Source organism: Rattus norvegicus, chromosome 3, assembly GCF_021556685.1.
Source record: "Rattus norvegicus strain SHRSP/BbbUtx chromosome 3, alternate assembly SHRSP_T2T, whole genome shotgun sequence".
NCBI classification, from domain to species: domain Eukaryota; kingdom Metazoa; phylum Chordata; class Mammalia; order Rodentia; family Muridae; genus Rattus; species Rattus norvegicus.
Window position 1 is genome coordinate 17351144 of NC_141536.1, and position 14350 is coordinate 17365493.

Below are 14350 nucleotides of genomic sequence, written 5' to 3' on the forward strand. Positions count from 1 at the left end.
ATCCATAAATCTTATCAATATGCTTGCTTGTAGTATGCTGAAATGGACAAATCCCCAGATGAAAGCCCTTACATTGGCAAATCCAGATACAAGAGAAATATGTTTGCCACCGAGACTTACATTGTCAGCGACGCCCAGGCAGTTCAGGTCAGGAAGATGGTGCCAGACGGAGGACAGCTCAGACATGAGCACGCACCAAGAGCCCAAGCACCACCTGATGTGCAGTTGGAAGACACAGGAAAACAAATAGTTGCAGGTAAACAGTTACTCCTAAGTCCTTAGAAAAGGACGAGACAGGGGTGTGGCTCCAGGGTGGAGCATTTGCCAAGCACATAAAGGCTCTCGTTCCAGGGTCCAGCACTGCAAAAGGTACTGCATGCACACATACAGACTCACACACACACACACACACACACACACACACACACACACACACACACACACTAGCTGGATGTGCGGGTTGATATATTTTACAAGTTTTAATTAAACATTAAAGGTTGTTATTTTACATGAAAGTGAAGCCTAACTAGTGACTAATGAGCCTGCTTTTTTTTTTTTTTGGTTCTTTTTTTCGGAGCTGGGGACCGAACCCAGGGCCTTGCGCTTCCTAGGTAAGCGCTCTACCACTGAGCTAAATCCCCAGCCCCGTGAGCCTGCTTTTTAATGATTCCTCTTGCGTGTGGTTGACAGTTGCGTTTCTGACAGTAATTGACACAGTGTGTTCAGGGAATCTGTCTAATAAGAGTGTAAATCTCATCCTACCAGCATGCACTGAAACTACTCACTGAGAAGCATAGTCAGTAACCACAGAAGGAGTAAAGAACCATTCTCATTATTATGTGAAAGGACCAGAACCTTCCAATAGGCTGGCCTCAGACTCTGCTTGACATGCCTGCCCTTCACATCTATTTCCTCAATCGTACTGTACACACATGCACGTGTGCACACACGCACACTCACACCATCTAATTCAAGGGACCTTACCACCCCTGGCAAACCACATACACCAAGAAGGTCAGCCAGGAGACACTAAAGGTACTCTGCTGTGTTAGCTGCGAATCCACTTACTCACTGGCTGTGTGGATGGAGACGAAAGGGAACCCTGACTGAGCTTGTGCACTTTAGTACCCTTGGCCCACTGTAGGCCCCTGCTAAGCAGATTATTAGCACATCCTTGCTTAACAGAGGAGGCTGAGGTGGAGACTTTTTTTTTTTTTTTGACACGTATTTTATGGAAAGTTTTGGCAGGGGAAGCAGAAGAAAATGGGCTGTGCGTAGAGGCTGGCTGTACAAGGCTCGGCTGAGAGGATGAAGTGCAAGCAGGGAAAAGGCAAGGTGAAATCTAAAGTAGACGTTAGCTGATTCGGGGCCCCTCCAGACAGGAGTGTCGTCCGTCTTGATTTCTCTGTTACTTCCCGTTTCTGTCTTTCCTTTCCTTCCTTTTCCTTTCTACATGCTGGGAAACAAGCACTCTACAAGCCAGCTCTAGCCCCCCAATAGGAGGCCACATTTGTTTCAGATTTGGGTTTTGGGCTTGTTTGTTTGCTTGCTTGTTTTTTGGTGAGAGTCAGGGGTGTTTGTTTTGTTTTGTTTGTTGTTGTTGTTCCTGAAACTGGGTCTCTCTGTGACCCTGACTGTCCTGGAACTTAATAGGCTGGCCTCGAACTCACCGGATCTGCCTACCTCTGCCCCTTTGCCCCTGTCTGCCCTGGGCCTCTGCCTGCTAGGATTAAAGGTGTGTAGCACCATTCCCAGCTCCAAATAGTGAGCTTGTTAATTCTACACTCCATCACAAAGCATTAGCCTCTATCACAGGCAGCGGAACCATTGTCAGTAGCCTTGGGGAATGAATTATGACAGTAACATGTGAAGTAACCACTTCACAATATAGTCCTGTCATCTTAAAACAGTTCAGAGTGGTAAGAGAGATCAAGCGAGTCCCTCTGGTGTTAGGATTAATTGGACTTTTGTAGGCAAAGGTAAATAGAGATGGAAGCCGACCTAAGAAAGACGTCCATGTTCTGCAGCGGAGCACCTTAACTGGCTGGCGTTCACTGCAAAGAAAGAACGTGTACTAAAAATTTTTGAAGTCAACATGTGTGTATGTGAAAATTGTTTTTAAATTTGCAGCACAAACTCGACTGTCAGAACTACACCATGAAATAGAAGCAGCAGAACAGAAAGTATTACGGGCTACTCAAGAATTTAAACAACTGGAAGAAGCTATACGACAAAAAAAGGTATGTGGCTCCTGCGGGACAAGTCACGGTTACTGTGGGGCTGGATCATGCGGAACAAGTCACGGTTACTGTGGGGCTGGATCATGCGGAACAAGTCACGGTTACTGTGGGGTTGCTTCCTGCCTGTGAAACTGCAGTAGTTGTGACACATCTTTAATCCCAGAACTCAGGAGGAAAAGGGAGGAGGATCTCTGTGAGTTTGAGGCCAGCCTGGTCTACAGAAAGAGCTCCAGGACAGCCAGGACTACACAAAGAGACATTGTCATCAGAAACCCTGTGTCAAAAAACCCCAGAACAAACAAACAAATAATATATTACTTAAAATTGACAAAAGGTGCTGAGAGGTGGGTTAGTAGATGAGAGCAATTACTGCTCTTCTAGGGGACCAGAGGTTGGCTTTTAACGCCCACATTAGGCAGCTAACAATTACAACTGCCTGGAACCCCAGCTCCAGAGGCGTCCAACACTTCCTGCCTCCACAGGCATCCACTTTCACATGCACAGATTCACATTCAGGTACAACATAATTGAAAGAAGAAAAATAAATTTTAAAAAGTTACACAAAGGGCTTGGGGAGAGGGCTCAGTGGTTAAAAGCACTGACTGCTCTTCCAGAGGTCCTGAGTTCAATTCCCAGCAACCACATGGTGGCTCACAACCATCTGTAATGGGATCTGATGCCCTCTTCTGGTGTGTCTGAAGACAGCTACAGTGTACTCACATACATGAAATAAACAAATCTTAAAAAAAATTACAGAAAAAGATGTGTTTGGTCTCCTGTACTGTGTTGCTTCCTTAGACTTCTTCTAAGACTCTTTACCTGGGACTTAGGTTAAGAACTAAAGAACACCTTTGCTGTGGCATGGACATTGTCAAACACCAACTAGTGGTGGGGGTGGGGGTGGGGTGGGAGCGGGGGCGGGGTGACAGGAATTACTTTCAGCAATTACCAGAGTATTTCATGGAGAAGTAAGTAGTTCAAATCCATGTTGTAATTGCATAGGTTAATTTTTTTTTATGTATTTTGGATTTTTTTTTTTTTGGTTCTTTTTTTCGGAGCTGGGAACCGAACCCAGGGCCTTGCGCTTCCTAGGCAAGCGCTCTACTACTGAGCTAAATCCCCAACCCCTTGGATTTTTTTTTGACACAGGGTCTCATGTAACCCAGGATGACCTGGAAGTTGCTATATTCAAATTTATGAGCATGTGGAAACAATTTTCATTCAAACCACAATGTTAGCCAGTTCCCACATCTCTTATTTTAAAAGTTTTCCATAACAGTAATTTTGAAGTTAGGGTTGCAAGCTTCATAAATTGTTGTTGCCTTCCTTTGTTAATTATGTGCTGGGGGCTGGGAGAATTAGATTTCAGAAGCAGAGAAAGACCTTCTTCTCAAGCAGTTGAGTGGTAGACTACGACACCTAAACAAGTTACGCCAGGAAGCTCTGGATCTAGAAGCTCAGTTGGAAAAGCAAAGAAAAGAAATTGCTGAAAAGCATGAGGAGATCAACAGTGCGCAGCTGGCCACAGACCTCCTGGACTCCAAAGACCCAAAGCAGGTGAGTGAGGTGGGCCCTGACGTTCTCCACAGAGACTACTGTGACTTTGTATCTGGGTATAGATGGTGAATGCCTCACCACTTTTAATGGCAGGGTCCTTCCTGAAAGGCTTCATTTGCAATACGAATTTAAGTAAGATAATATGTATGTATATTCATACATTATTTGTACATGTATACATATAATTAGAAGTAGATCTAATGTGATATGAATATTCATACCAAACATTTATGTCTACAACGAAACCACCTAGTCGTGAACGAATCAGTTTTCAGTAAATGAAGGCTGCATGGCACACTGTTTGGGGGCAATGGTTGAATTTTGTTGTATTCGAGAGCAAGAGAAATTTTCTTCAAGGTGTTCTATAAATTTCCTCCTTAAAGACAGGAAGTGCTGAAGCTGGGTCAGGGTCAGAGGACTTCTGTATCTCTAAGTTTTCATGCAGATAATACACAAACGTTGTTTGCTGTTTCTATTTATTTTGTCCTTAAAAATAAAACATTTCTCTGGAGTTTGTCCTCCTGTGTTGTGAAATCAAGATGGCTGAATGATAGGGTCAGACTCTTGTCTCTTTCTGTCAAAAACACCCTAGGAAATTTTACTAATGACGTATATTTTAGCCACTGTTCTTTTATAAGATAAAACTATTTCCTTCATATTTTATTGTTGCAGGCGGAATTGTAAAGTTATAATTAAAAAAATTAAGATCTCTGAAGTAACAGAAATCAGAATTTAATGTGATAAGGACAGTGCACTAGAAATGCTTTAATTTCTTGTCAGATTTCACTTTAAGCATATCAGTTTTGTTTGTATGTATGTATGTACATATATATGCATATACATATGTATATACATATGTATGTGTGTATGTATATATGTATATTATATGTATATATACATATGTATGTATGTGTGTATGTACATATGTATATGTATATATGTATGTACACATGTATGTATGTATCTGTAGAAGCCATGGAATTATGACAAGGATAAACTAATTGTCATAAGTATGAAATATTTTCTACAAAGAAACCTAAGCCTTAGTAGTCATACTGAAGGTGTTGTTTTATTTGTGTGTGCATGCATATGTAGTGTGCATTTGTGTGTGCACACAGCATTGTGTGTATGTGGAGGGCAGAGGTCAGTGTCCATTTGCACCCTCATTTGCTTTCTGTTTGTATATTAATGAATTCATTCGTTCATTCACTTATTTTTGAGACAGGCTCTCTTACTGAGTCTAGAGCTAATTAATGCAGCTAGGTTGGCCAGCCAAAGAGCTTCAGAGATTGGCTTCTCTCCCCTCCTCCTAAGCCCCCACTGGGTTACATGGTCTTGTTCTGTGCCTGCTTTACAGGAGGCCTGGATATCCAAATTCAACTTCTCATGCTTACGTGCCCTTCTCCCCAGCCCCAAAAGTCTTGATTGATCATTTTCAAGAATTTTTGTCAGATGTCAAAAATCAGAGATTTTCTAAATAGCGTGATGTATCACAGTCAGCAGTATCTTCCTGTATCATGTGTATATATTACCTTTCATCTATGAAAGGGTTGCAGTAACAATAGAAAACTACATCCTCCGGCAAGCAAGACCGAAGCAGCCTGGTGGTCCTGAGTCGGGTGAAAGCCTGAAGTGTTTGTTCATTCAGCAAGTGACCATGATGTTCTAGGCGTGAGGGGAGTTTAATTTTCACTGTATTTCTGTGCAGTATCACATAGAAGAAAGGGCTAAAACAACATCTTGTTTTGTTGTTGTTGGTTTGGTTTGATTTGGTTTGGTTTGGTTTGATTTGGTTTGGTTTGGTTTGGTTTGGTTTGGTTTGGTTTGGTTTGGTTCAGTTCGGTTTGGTATTTTGAGACAAGGTTTCTTTGTGTAGCCTTGCCTTGTCCTGGAACTCAGAGAGGTTCATCTGCCTCTGCCTCTGCCTCTGCCTCTGCCTCTCCAGTGTGGGGATTAAAGGTGTGCACCACCACCTCCCTGGGTTTTGTGTGTTTGTTTTTGTTTTTGAGGGACATGCCTCAAGACATAGTTTCTCTGGGTAGCCTTAAGGGTTGTTAGAATCCATTTGCTCAGGTGCTCAGGTAGGAGTCAGGCACACAGACCAGGCTCTAGTCTGACGCCACAGCCCAGTTCTCAAGTTTTCCACTTGGAGAGGTGGAAATGTGACTTAGGAAAACCAAATTACTTGTCCCTCATCACTCGTAGGAAGGGATGGAGCCCTAGCCTAAGCTAGTACCTCAACTTTCTTTTACAAAAGGATTTTAAAAATCCAAAAATAAAAGTGAAAAATAAAATCTCAGCTCAGAACCAAGCCTGGTCAGATTTTTTAAAAATACGTAAACATTTTATTAGATTTCAAAAGGGAAAATGGCGTTTAAGAATCAATCCCGTTGGGGTTGGGGATTTAGCTCAGCGGAAGAGCGCTTGCCTAGCGAGCGCAAGGCCCTGGGTTCGGTCCCCAGCTCCGAAAAAAAGAAAAAAGGAAAAGAATCAATCCCGTTTTAGTTACCAAGCCTTCCCAGCTAGAGGAACAGTTATCACCGGGCAAGCGTAATAAAGATTTGTCCTGCTTTCCTAGAGGGAATTAGCTTACTTATCTTTCAGCCTTTGGGCGTGATTGGCCCTCGGGAGCTTCCTGTGTTTTGATTTAAAGTTGGGGGCGGGGCCTGCCCACAGAGACTGCTGGTGACTGGACTAGCTCGCTGTCACTCACGCTTGACGAGGAACATGGTTTGAGGCGCTGGGAAGTTACTTGGGCACAGAGGCGCTTGCAAAGATGTGGCTGTCAGAGAGGGAAGTGCACATGAATTTGAAGACATACTTAGGAAGCTTTCTGCACATTGCTTTTGTTCTCCACGGCTCAGTTATAACAGGAAAGATTCGGAGTTAAGGTATGGTCATTCCTCTGTGTATAAAGAAAGGGCTTGGAAGGAGGAGGAGTCAGATCTGTAAGTTCCTGTTTTTACAGAAACCCTATTGTGAGCTCCACCGCCATAGAAACACTGCAGATCCTGCTGTGGCACCGCGTGTTTAATGATAGCATTGGCATCTTTTGAGCCGCATGCTTGCCCTGCATGTAGAGGTTGCAGTGTACTTTTAACAGTGAATTTTAAGCTGTTGATTGAGTACAGTAGGGTTACTTTTCATTCTTGAACCACAAAAGTGCTTGATTACTATTAGGATATAAACTCTCACCTACTGTAACTGTCATAGGAAAGATTTAAGATGGATATTTGGGGAGTGGAGAAAGGCGATTTGAGCATCCCGTCAAATTTACCAGTGGTAAATAAAAGCTGGCATTGAAGGTGGTGTGGCCACTCATTTGCCCTCCGTTTGTTGGAGAGGAGGGGACTCTCAAACTAAGCCCGTTCTTGTAGAAACTGCATGTCTTAGTTGAAAACCTTAGCACTTGTTGCTCCGCTCTAACTGTTCTCCTAAGGACTTCCCCTCAGTTATTGTTCTGTTCTTCTGATCCTCTTGGATAAGGTTGGAGTCTTGGGAGTCCTGAGGGTAAGGGTGGAATGAATAGGAAGGCACATCTCTCTGGGGAGTTTTGTGTCTCCAAATGAACTGTTGCCCAAGGAGACTGGTCAAGACATTTGACTGATCTGAGGTTCAGGCTTACATTTGTGGAGTGGAAGGTTAGACTGGATCCTGGTTCTGTTTTCTCCAGCACACCTGAGAGGGATATGCTCCTTTCAGTTAGCAGACGCTCCATAATGCCCCAATTGTCAGGGTGCAGGGACTAGACGGTGCATGGGCCCCTGAGGACTGTTTCCCCAGAGCGTGGCTAGTGTAAGGGGTACGCCTCCCGGGGCCCTACCACCGAATCCTTGCTGAGATAAATGGTTTTTGAGCTCACTCTCTCTCCGTTCCCAGATAATTATATCTAAAAACAAAATGTTTGCATAGGAAATGGAAAATAAACTTGAATCCCACGTGTTTATTTATCAGAAGTCTCCATTTCCCCAGCCTCCTCAAGAAACCTTTAGAAGTACATTTAAATATACTTTTTTCAATTAAAAAGACTTTAGCTATAAAACTCCCAACCTAAAATTTTTGTAAATTTTACAAATCAATAAGTAAAATCTCTTAGAGTTCTTGTACACAAATATATTGCTTATTTATACTTTGGAATAAGCCTTTAGATATTCCCTATAAATATACTGTCAGTATAACCAGTGTTCTGAAAGCCTTTTTTTTAAAAAAAAAACATATTTTAGTGCTATGCATATAACACTGAAACATCTATAATGTGTCCTTGAAAAAAGGCTTCCCCTCTGCTCAGCTCTGTTTTCTCATCTTAGATCACCCTAGAGTTAAACAAGAATCATTTATATTTATATGAAAATACTAAAGGGCCTAACTCAGGCCCTTCACATTTTATTTTCAATACTGGTTATTAAAATGTTGCTATGGGTTATTATTTTCAAGAGTTTTAAGATCTGGGTTGTACTGATTATTCTTTCCCTGCCATTCAGTCCCATATGAAAGCCCAGAAGAGGGGTAAAGAGCAGCAGCTCGACATTATGAACAAGCAGTACACACAACTGGAAAGCCGCCTGGACGAGATACTTTGTAGGATTGCTACAGAGACTGAAGAGATCAAGGACCTTGAACAGCAGCTTACTGACGGTGAGAACCCGGTGTGATTTAGGGAGCATAGCTTCCACGTGAGCAGAAGATGCCCACACGGAACGGACAAGACTTACTGGGTCCAGCTCAGCTCTTGTTACTAGTGTTTGATAGAGACATTTGGCTGAATATATCTAAAATGTTTAATAAAATTTAAAGTATTTTGTGTTATTATGGTGTGTTACACTGATGACCAGTGAATCAGGTTTCAGTAGGCAAGAAGTCAGTCTGATCAGGAAAAGCTTGGTCATTGATTGTCTTCTGTGGCATAAAATCCTTCCAGGAGCCCATTGATATTAGGAAACTTACTGTCTAGTTATAGAAGGTGTATAGAAAGGAGGCAGATTTAAATACATTCTCAGAGTAGAGGAAGAGGACAGTAAATCGGGTGTGGCACCGAGAGCCTGAGCTCAGTATAAGGAAAGGTTCCACTCCCTAGTTGTCATTCTGTGTCTTCAACTTGTTTAGTTGTTGAGAGAGGCTTTTTAAGTTTCCATAAAATATCCTGCAAAATAGCAGGTGACAGCACACGCTTTTTAAGTACTTAATAAAAAATGTATGTGTTTGGGTGCTATGCCTTATGTCTGTCTATACCACATGCATGCCGTGCCCATGGAATCCATAAGAGAACGTTGAATACCCTGGAACTGAATCTCTCCAGCCATGATACCTTTTTACCCTTCGGGGTATATATTTATGCTGCCGGTCCGAGGTTGGTGTTAGTCTTATATATTGAGTGGTCTTATATTGTATATTCAGGAAGAGCTTACATTTTTATTATACTTACTTACTTTATTTATTTTTTATAGACATGGTTCCTCTGTGTATCCTTGGCTGTCCTAGAACTTGCTCTGTAGCCTAGGTTGGCCTCAAGCTCACAGAGATCCACTTTACTCTGCCTCCCAAGTGCTGGGATCAAAGTTGGGTAGCACCACCACCCGACAGTGCCTTTTTTATTCTTTTAAAAGAAATTAGATTTTTACAGCATTATTCAGGCATTCTGTACACATTGGTCATAAATATGCTTGTCTTATTTATGCATACTTGTACAATATCCCTGTGTTATAGGATATAAATTATCTTCAAAGCTTAGATATATATAATAAGAAGCTTAGACTTTCACTGTGGGCTAATAACCAATCACAAAAGCGACAAACTTCTCTAAAGTGCACCCGACCCCTCTGTTTTCATTGTGCGTAGGCCAGATAGCAGCAAATGAAGCTCTGAAGAAGGATTTGGAAGGCGTCATCAGTGGGTTGCAAGAGTACCTGGGGACCATCAAAGGCCAGGCAGCTCAGGCCCAAAATGAGTGCAGGAAGCTGCAGGATGAGAAAGAGACACTGCTGCAGAGACTGACAGAAGTCAAGCAGGAGAAGGACGAACTGGAAATAGTTGCCATGGATGCAGAGAATATGAGGAAGGTAATGGTTCCTTTTTCTGCTGTTTGAGCTTCAGAAGGAAATGAGGTCCGAGTCCAGTTAGCAGCAGGCACCAAATAACTGCACCCGTGAAGGTGCTCCTGCCTGAGACGGTGCGTATCACATGGCTGGGTTTGGTTTATGCAACAGTTACAGGGATGGCGAGGCCCGTCTTCCTGTTACTGCTGATAGCTGTCATCCTTTACAGCAGACAGACACGATTACATTACACCTTCCATTGTTGCCCATCCTCGATGCTTCGAGGATTTCCCTATGTCGTTTTAATGATCTTTTTCAGATAAAATCTTACTATGAATCTCAGGCTGGCATTGAACTTGTAACTCCTGCCCCTCCTGCCTGAGTTCACCACACCAGCAGAAAATATAATAGTTTGTCAATTTCATGTTTGTCAATCTGCTGAATTTTAAAAGGTGTCTTCCTCCCAACTTTGTGTTATGAAGGATCTCACATTTGCAGGAGTATTGAAAGAGTGGCAAAGTACCTCCTTAGACTAGTAAGTATTTTAGCTTGGATCTATAAACATATTCCTTTTGTCTCTGCTCAGAAAATCTCACACATCACCTTTTCATCAGTCTGCTCTTAGGCTCCAGTGTCACTGCAATGAATGCTATTATTACACCTACGACAACTCAGGGTTCTTCCTAGGTTCAGCTAACCGTTAACCACCTTCAGATTGTTACAAGTATCCCCACAATGTCTTTTATAGTGGTGTGTGTCGGGTGTGTGTATGTGTGTATGTGTGTGTGCACGCGCGAGAGTGTATGTACATGGTGCAGGTGTGTAAGTGTGCACATGTAAGTGCAAGTGTAAGTGTGTGTATGTGTGTACGGATTAGGCTGGTATAACTTTGGATTGCTCTTCCTTCTGTATTTCTGCCTGATGGTTTCGCTGTGTGATTCATTCCTCTATGCTCCATATAAAATAGTGTCTTGTTTTAGCTTTATTTTCTCCAGACATTGGAGATGTTACACACTCTTCATTTGTTCTTTTTTTTTTGTTGTTCTTTTTTTCGGAGCTTTTTTTCGAACCCAGGGCCTTGCGATTCCTAGGTAAGCGCTCTACCACTGAGCTAAATCCCCAGCCCCTCTTCATTTGTTCTTTACGATTCAGATTTCATCAGCCTAGCGGATTCCTATTCATAAAATTCTTTGACCTTTATTTTTGTATCGGATCATCTTTCTTTCGTTAATGACTTGCAGGATCTTTATATTTTGGATGTTACTCCTTTATTGAATATATACAATATCTCATTTCATAAAGCAGTGCTAACTTGTCCTTGAAAAACTAAGTAGAGGTTATCCAGGGTCTTTGTGTTTATTCAGAGTATTTGTGTCTATCTGAGCTAATTCTTTCGTACCCAAATTAATAGGTAGAAATTGTTATGAACACCTGAAGGTGTGTCAGTGTGAAAGTCTAGCTTTTTTTTTTTTTTTTTTTTGGTTCTTTTTTTCGGAGCTGGGGACCGAACCCAGGACCTTGCGCTTCCTAGGTAAGCGCTCTACCACTGAGCTAAATCCCCAGCCCCATGTTTGTCTTTCTTAGTGACTAACACTGGATTGTTGTTAGCCCTTGGTCCAGTGACTGCCGTCTTTAGAATGCCAATGCTTTCTTGTTCTTTTGTTAAGGGAATAATATTTTGGTTTAATCAGAAAGATGTGGGCTTCGTAGTCAGAGATCTGGGTTCATAGCTCACCTCCTGTCTCTAGCTGCACAGTGCTGTGTGATCTCTGAGACAGTTCTCCAGTCGTTTACCTGTAGACTGTAAGTTCCCATTCAGAGCTGTTATAACCGGTTGATGAAACAGTGAAGGGGAAACGTGAAGTCCAGGGAAGGACAGGCCTTACTTACACTTCAGTATTCTCTTTTCTGTAAATGTTTTCCCACTCCTGTGTTCCTCATATACTTTCAGACTGTAGTCACAGAGATAATTATTTTGGAAAGCAACATGTCAGTAACTTGGTGAATTTTCAGGTGACATTTAGTAGAAGAGTTTGGATTTTAACCTGGATATGCCAGCATGGCCCTCCATCCTGTTCATAAAGTCTTTCTGTGCTGGGCAGTAGCAGTTGGCCAGCATCTGGTGCTCAGGTTGGTTACGGTGGCTTGCAGATGCTTATGCAGCACTCAGGATGCTGCTTTTAAACATGCTGAACCTTTGCAGGAGCTCGCAGAGCTGGAAAATGCCCTCCAGGAGCAGCATGAGGTGAACGCATCCCTGCAGCAAGCCCAGGGAGATCTCAGCGCCTATGAAACTGAGCTAGAGACTCAGCTGAAACTAAAGGATGCTGAAACCAGCCAGCTCAAGCAGGAGTTAGAAAACCTCGTAAGGCGCACTCAGGTAAGTAGGCGCATATGCCAAATACAAACTAAGCAGCCCGCGCAGTCCATCCCTCCTTTGAGATAGCATCTCACTAGATAATGTAGCCCAGGCTGGTCTAGAATTTATGGAACTCATCCTGCCTCAGCTTTGTAGTGCTGGGGTTACAGGCATGAGCCACCACTGGACCTGGCATAGTCTTAATATTAAATGCTTTTAATATGATGGATGTGAATTGATGGAACATGTGAAAGAGCATATTTTGGGAGTCTGACATTCTGAAGTCAAACAGGAGCCCTGTGTAAAGCGTGGCCAGATTGTTTCATGGCTGCTTGGTAGGTAGGAGTTGATACGTCCTGGGTTTCCCTTCTCGGAATAGCTCTGTTTAAGTTGACTTTAGATTGTAGTTTGCTGTTTCCTTTTATGATTGGTTGAAAGATCCACTCGTTTGTTATATACTTATACATTAGAGGAAATAATACTCACTCAATAAGCATTGCCTCTGAGGATCTGTCCTGAGGAGTTGGTAGTCCAGCAAGTTAAACAGGTTGGGGGTGGGGGAGGAGAACAGTTCTGAAAGAGCCAGTCGTGGATAACCACCTTTAGAAAGGACCCCTCATTGGGGCACGGGGTCAAGTGGGAGTGAAAGGTATAGAAAAGGAAGGTGGGAAGCCTTGATGAAGGGTTAGAGAGGGCAGGGTGCTGCAAGAACTTTATACCTCAAGACAAAGAAAGTGCAAAAAGAAGGTAACAGTCAAATGGGAAGAGTGGAGGTGGGCACAGTGGCCTGTCCTTCATCAGAGTGAGATGGCTCAGCAGTTAGGAGCGCCTGCCTGACTTCTCTCCCAGAGGACCCAGGCTGGATCTCAGCACCCACGTGGTGACTCACAACCATCAAATCCCAGTTCTAGGGGATTCGATGTCCTCTTCTGGCCTCTGCAGGTACAGACATCTATGCTAACAAACACAGACATAATAAAATAATAAAATGTAATAAATAGCAAATGTAATAAAGTAATAAAATATAAAGTCACATGCTTCAGAGTATCTGTGTGATTAGGAAAGGAACCAAGAATAGGTTTGTGCTGTAGTGATTAGTGTTATGTATCAGTATGATATGTTATGATCAGTATCTTGCCAAGTGTCAGTATTGTGTTTTTCAAGAGCACTGAGTTTTATAAAACCCTTGGCAGGATCAGAGTAACAAAAAACAGCAGGTTGGGAGAAAATGAAGTATAAGTAAATATGGTTTTTTGTTAATAACAGTAAATAAAATTTCTAAATGCCATCTCTTTAGAATAAAGTCTTTTTTTTTTTCAGTCTGCCCTCACTGCTGTCTTTTGTACTTGATGATAAGGCTTTTTCTCTCCCTTGGTGGTGCAGATATAGGCCAGATTAGACCATACTAAAGTAGATAAAGGCAGGTTTATTAGGAGGCAGCCCTCTCCGGTGGGTTTCTTGATCTCACAGTAGAGGTCAGTGAAGTCATACATCCAGGCTAAAGCAAGAGGAGCTGGGACTGTGTCCATACAGGGTCAAACACTGACCTCCCTGTGAGGCACTCTTGAGTGGGTTGCCAGAAACAGAGAGACAAGAAGTTAACCCAGAGTGTTCTCTGTGTGGGTGGGGCTAGGAGAGGAAGGGCAGACAGTATTTCCCAGCTTGTGCAAGTTGGGGCTTTGGAGGGTGTGTGTGGTGGTGGTGGTGGTGAACAGGGTTTCTAGCCTAACACTTTTATTTTAGGTAAGTCTTGACAGAAATGTTTTAAGAACCTTGACGTTCAGTTGGTATTGAAAGCAGTACTCTACCCTTAATTACCAGGATTGGGCTTCAGACCACATAGAAAGTATAGAGCATAACGAACGGATCTGGTCTCTTGGTTAGATGCAGAGTTTGTAGATATGCTGACATGTCAGATCTGAGGCGGAGACTAGTCAGCTGCTATTTTGCTTTATTTTGTTGTTTTTTCCTTCTTCCCTTTTTCCTTCCTTTCCTTCTTTTCCTTCCTTCCTCCGCATCCTCCCTATCTTTAACTCTCTTTCTCTTTCTTTCTTCTCTTTGAGATCAGGTCTCATTTTGTAGCCCAGGCCAACTTCTTACTCCTCCTGCTTCAATTTCCCAAGTGCTGGGATTACAGCAATGTGCCACCATGCCAAGCTTCC

At 42.6% G+C, this 14350-nt stretch overlaps 1 protein-coding gene across 24 annotated transcripts in view; it reads left to right on the forward strand.

Annotated features, from left to right (window-relative positions):
• The window catches only part of Cntrl (centriolin), a 72721-nt gene that overhangs the window by 20068 nt on the left and 38303 nt on the right, over positions 1 to 14350 (forward strand). For 12 of the 24 annotated variants that reach the window (XR_015683099.1, XR_015683102.1, XR_015683101.1 and 9 more), the window contains 6 exon segments: positions 34 to 256; positions 2131 to 2240; positions 3603 to 3797; positions 8279 to 8432; positions 9633 to 9853; positions 12033 to 12209. Coding sequence is in view for 11 of the 24 variants with exons in the window: in XM_087652748.1 (XP_087508874.1) it covers positions 34 to 256; positions 2131 to 2240; positions 3603 to 3797; positions 8279 to 8432; positions 9633 to 9853; positions 12033 to 12209 (1080 nt within the window). In the remaining 13 variants the exon portion in view is untranslated. 24 annotated transcript variants of the gene reach the window in all.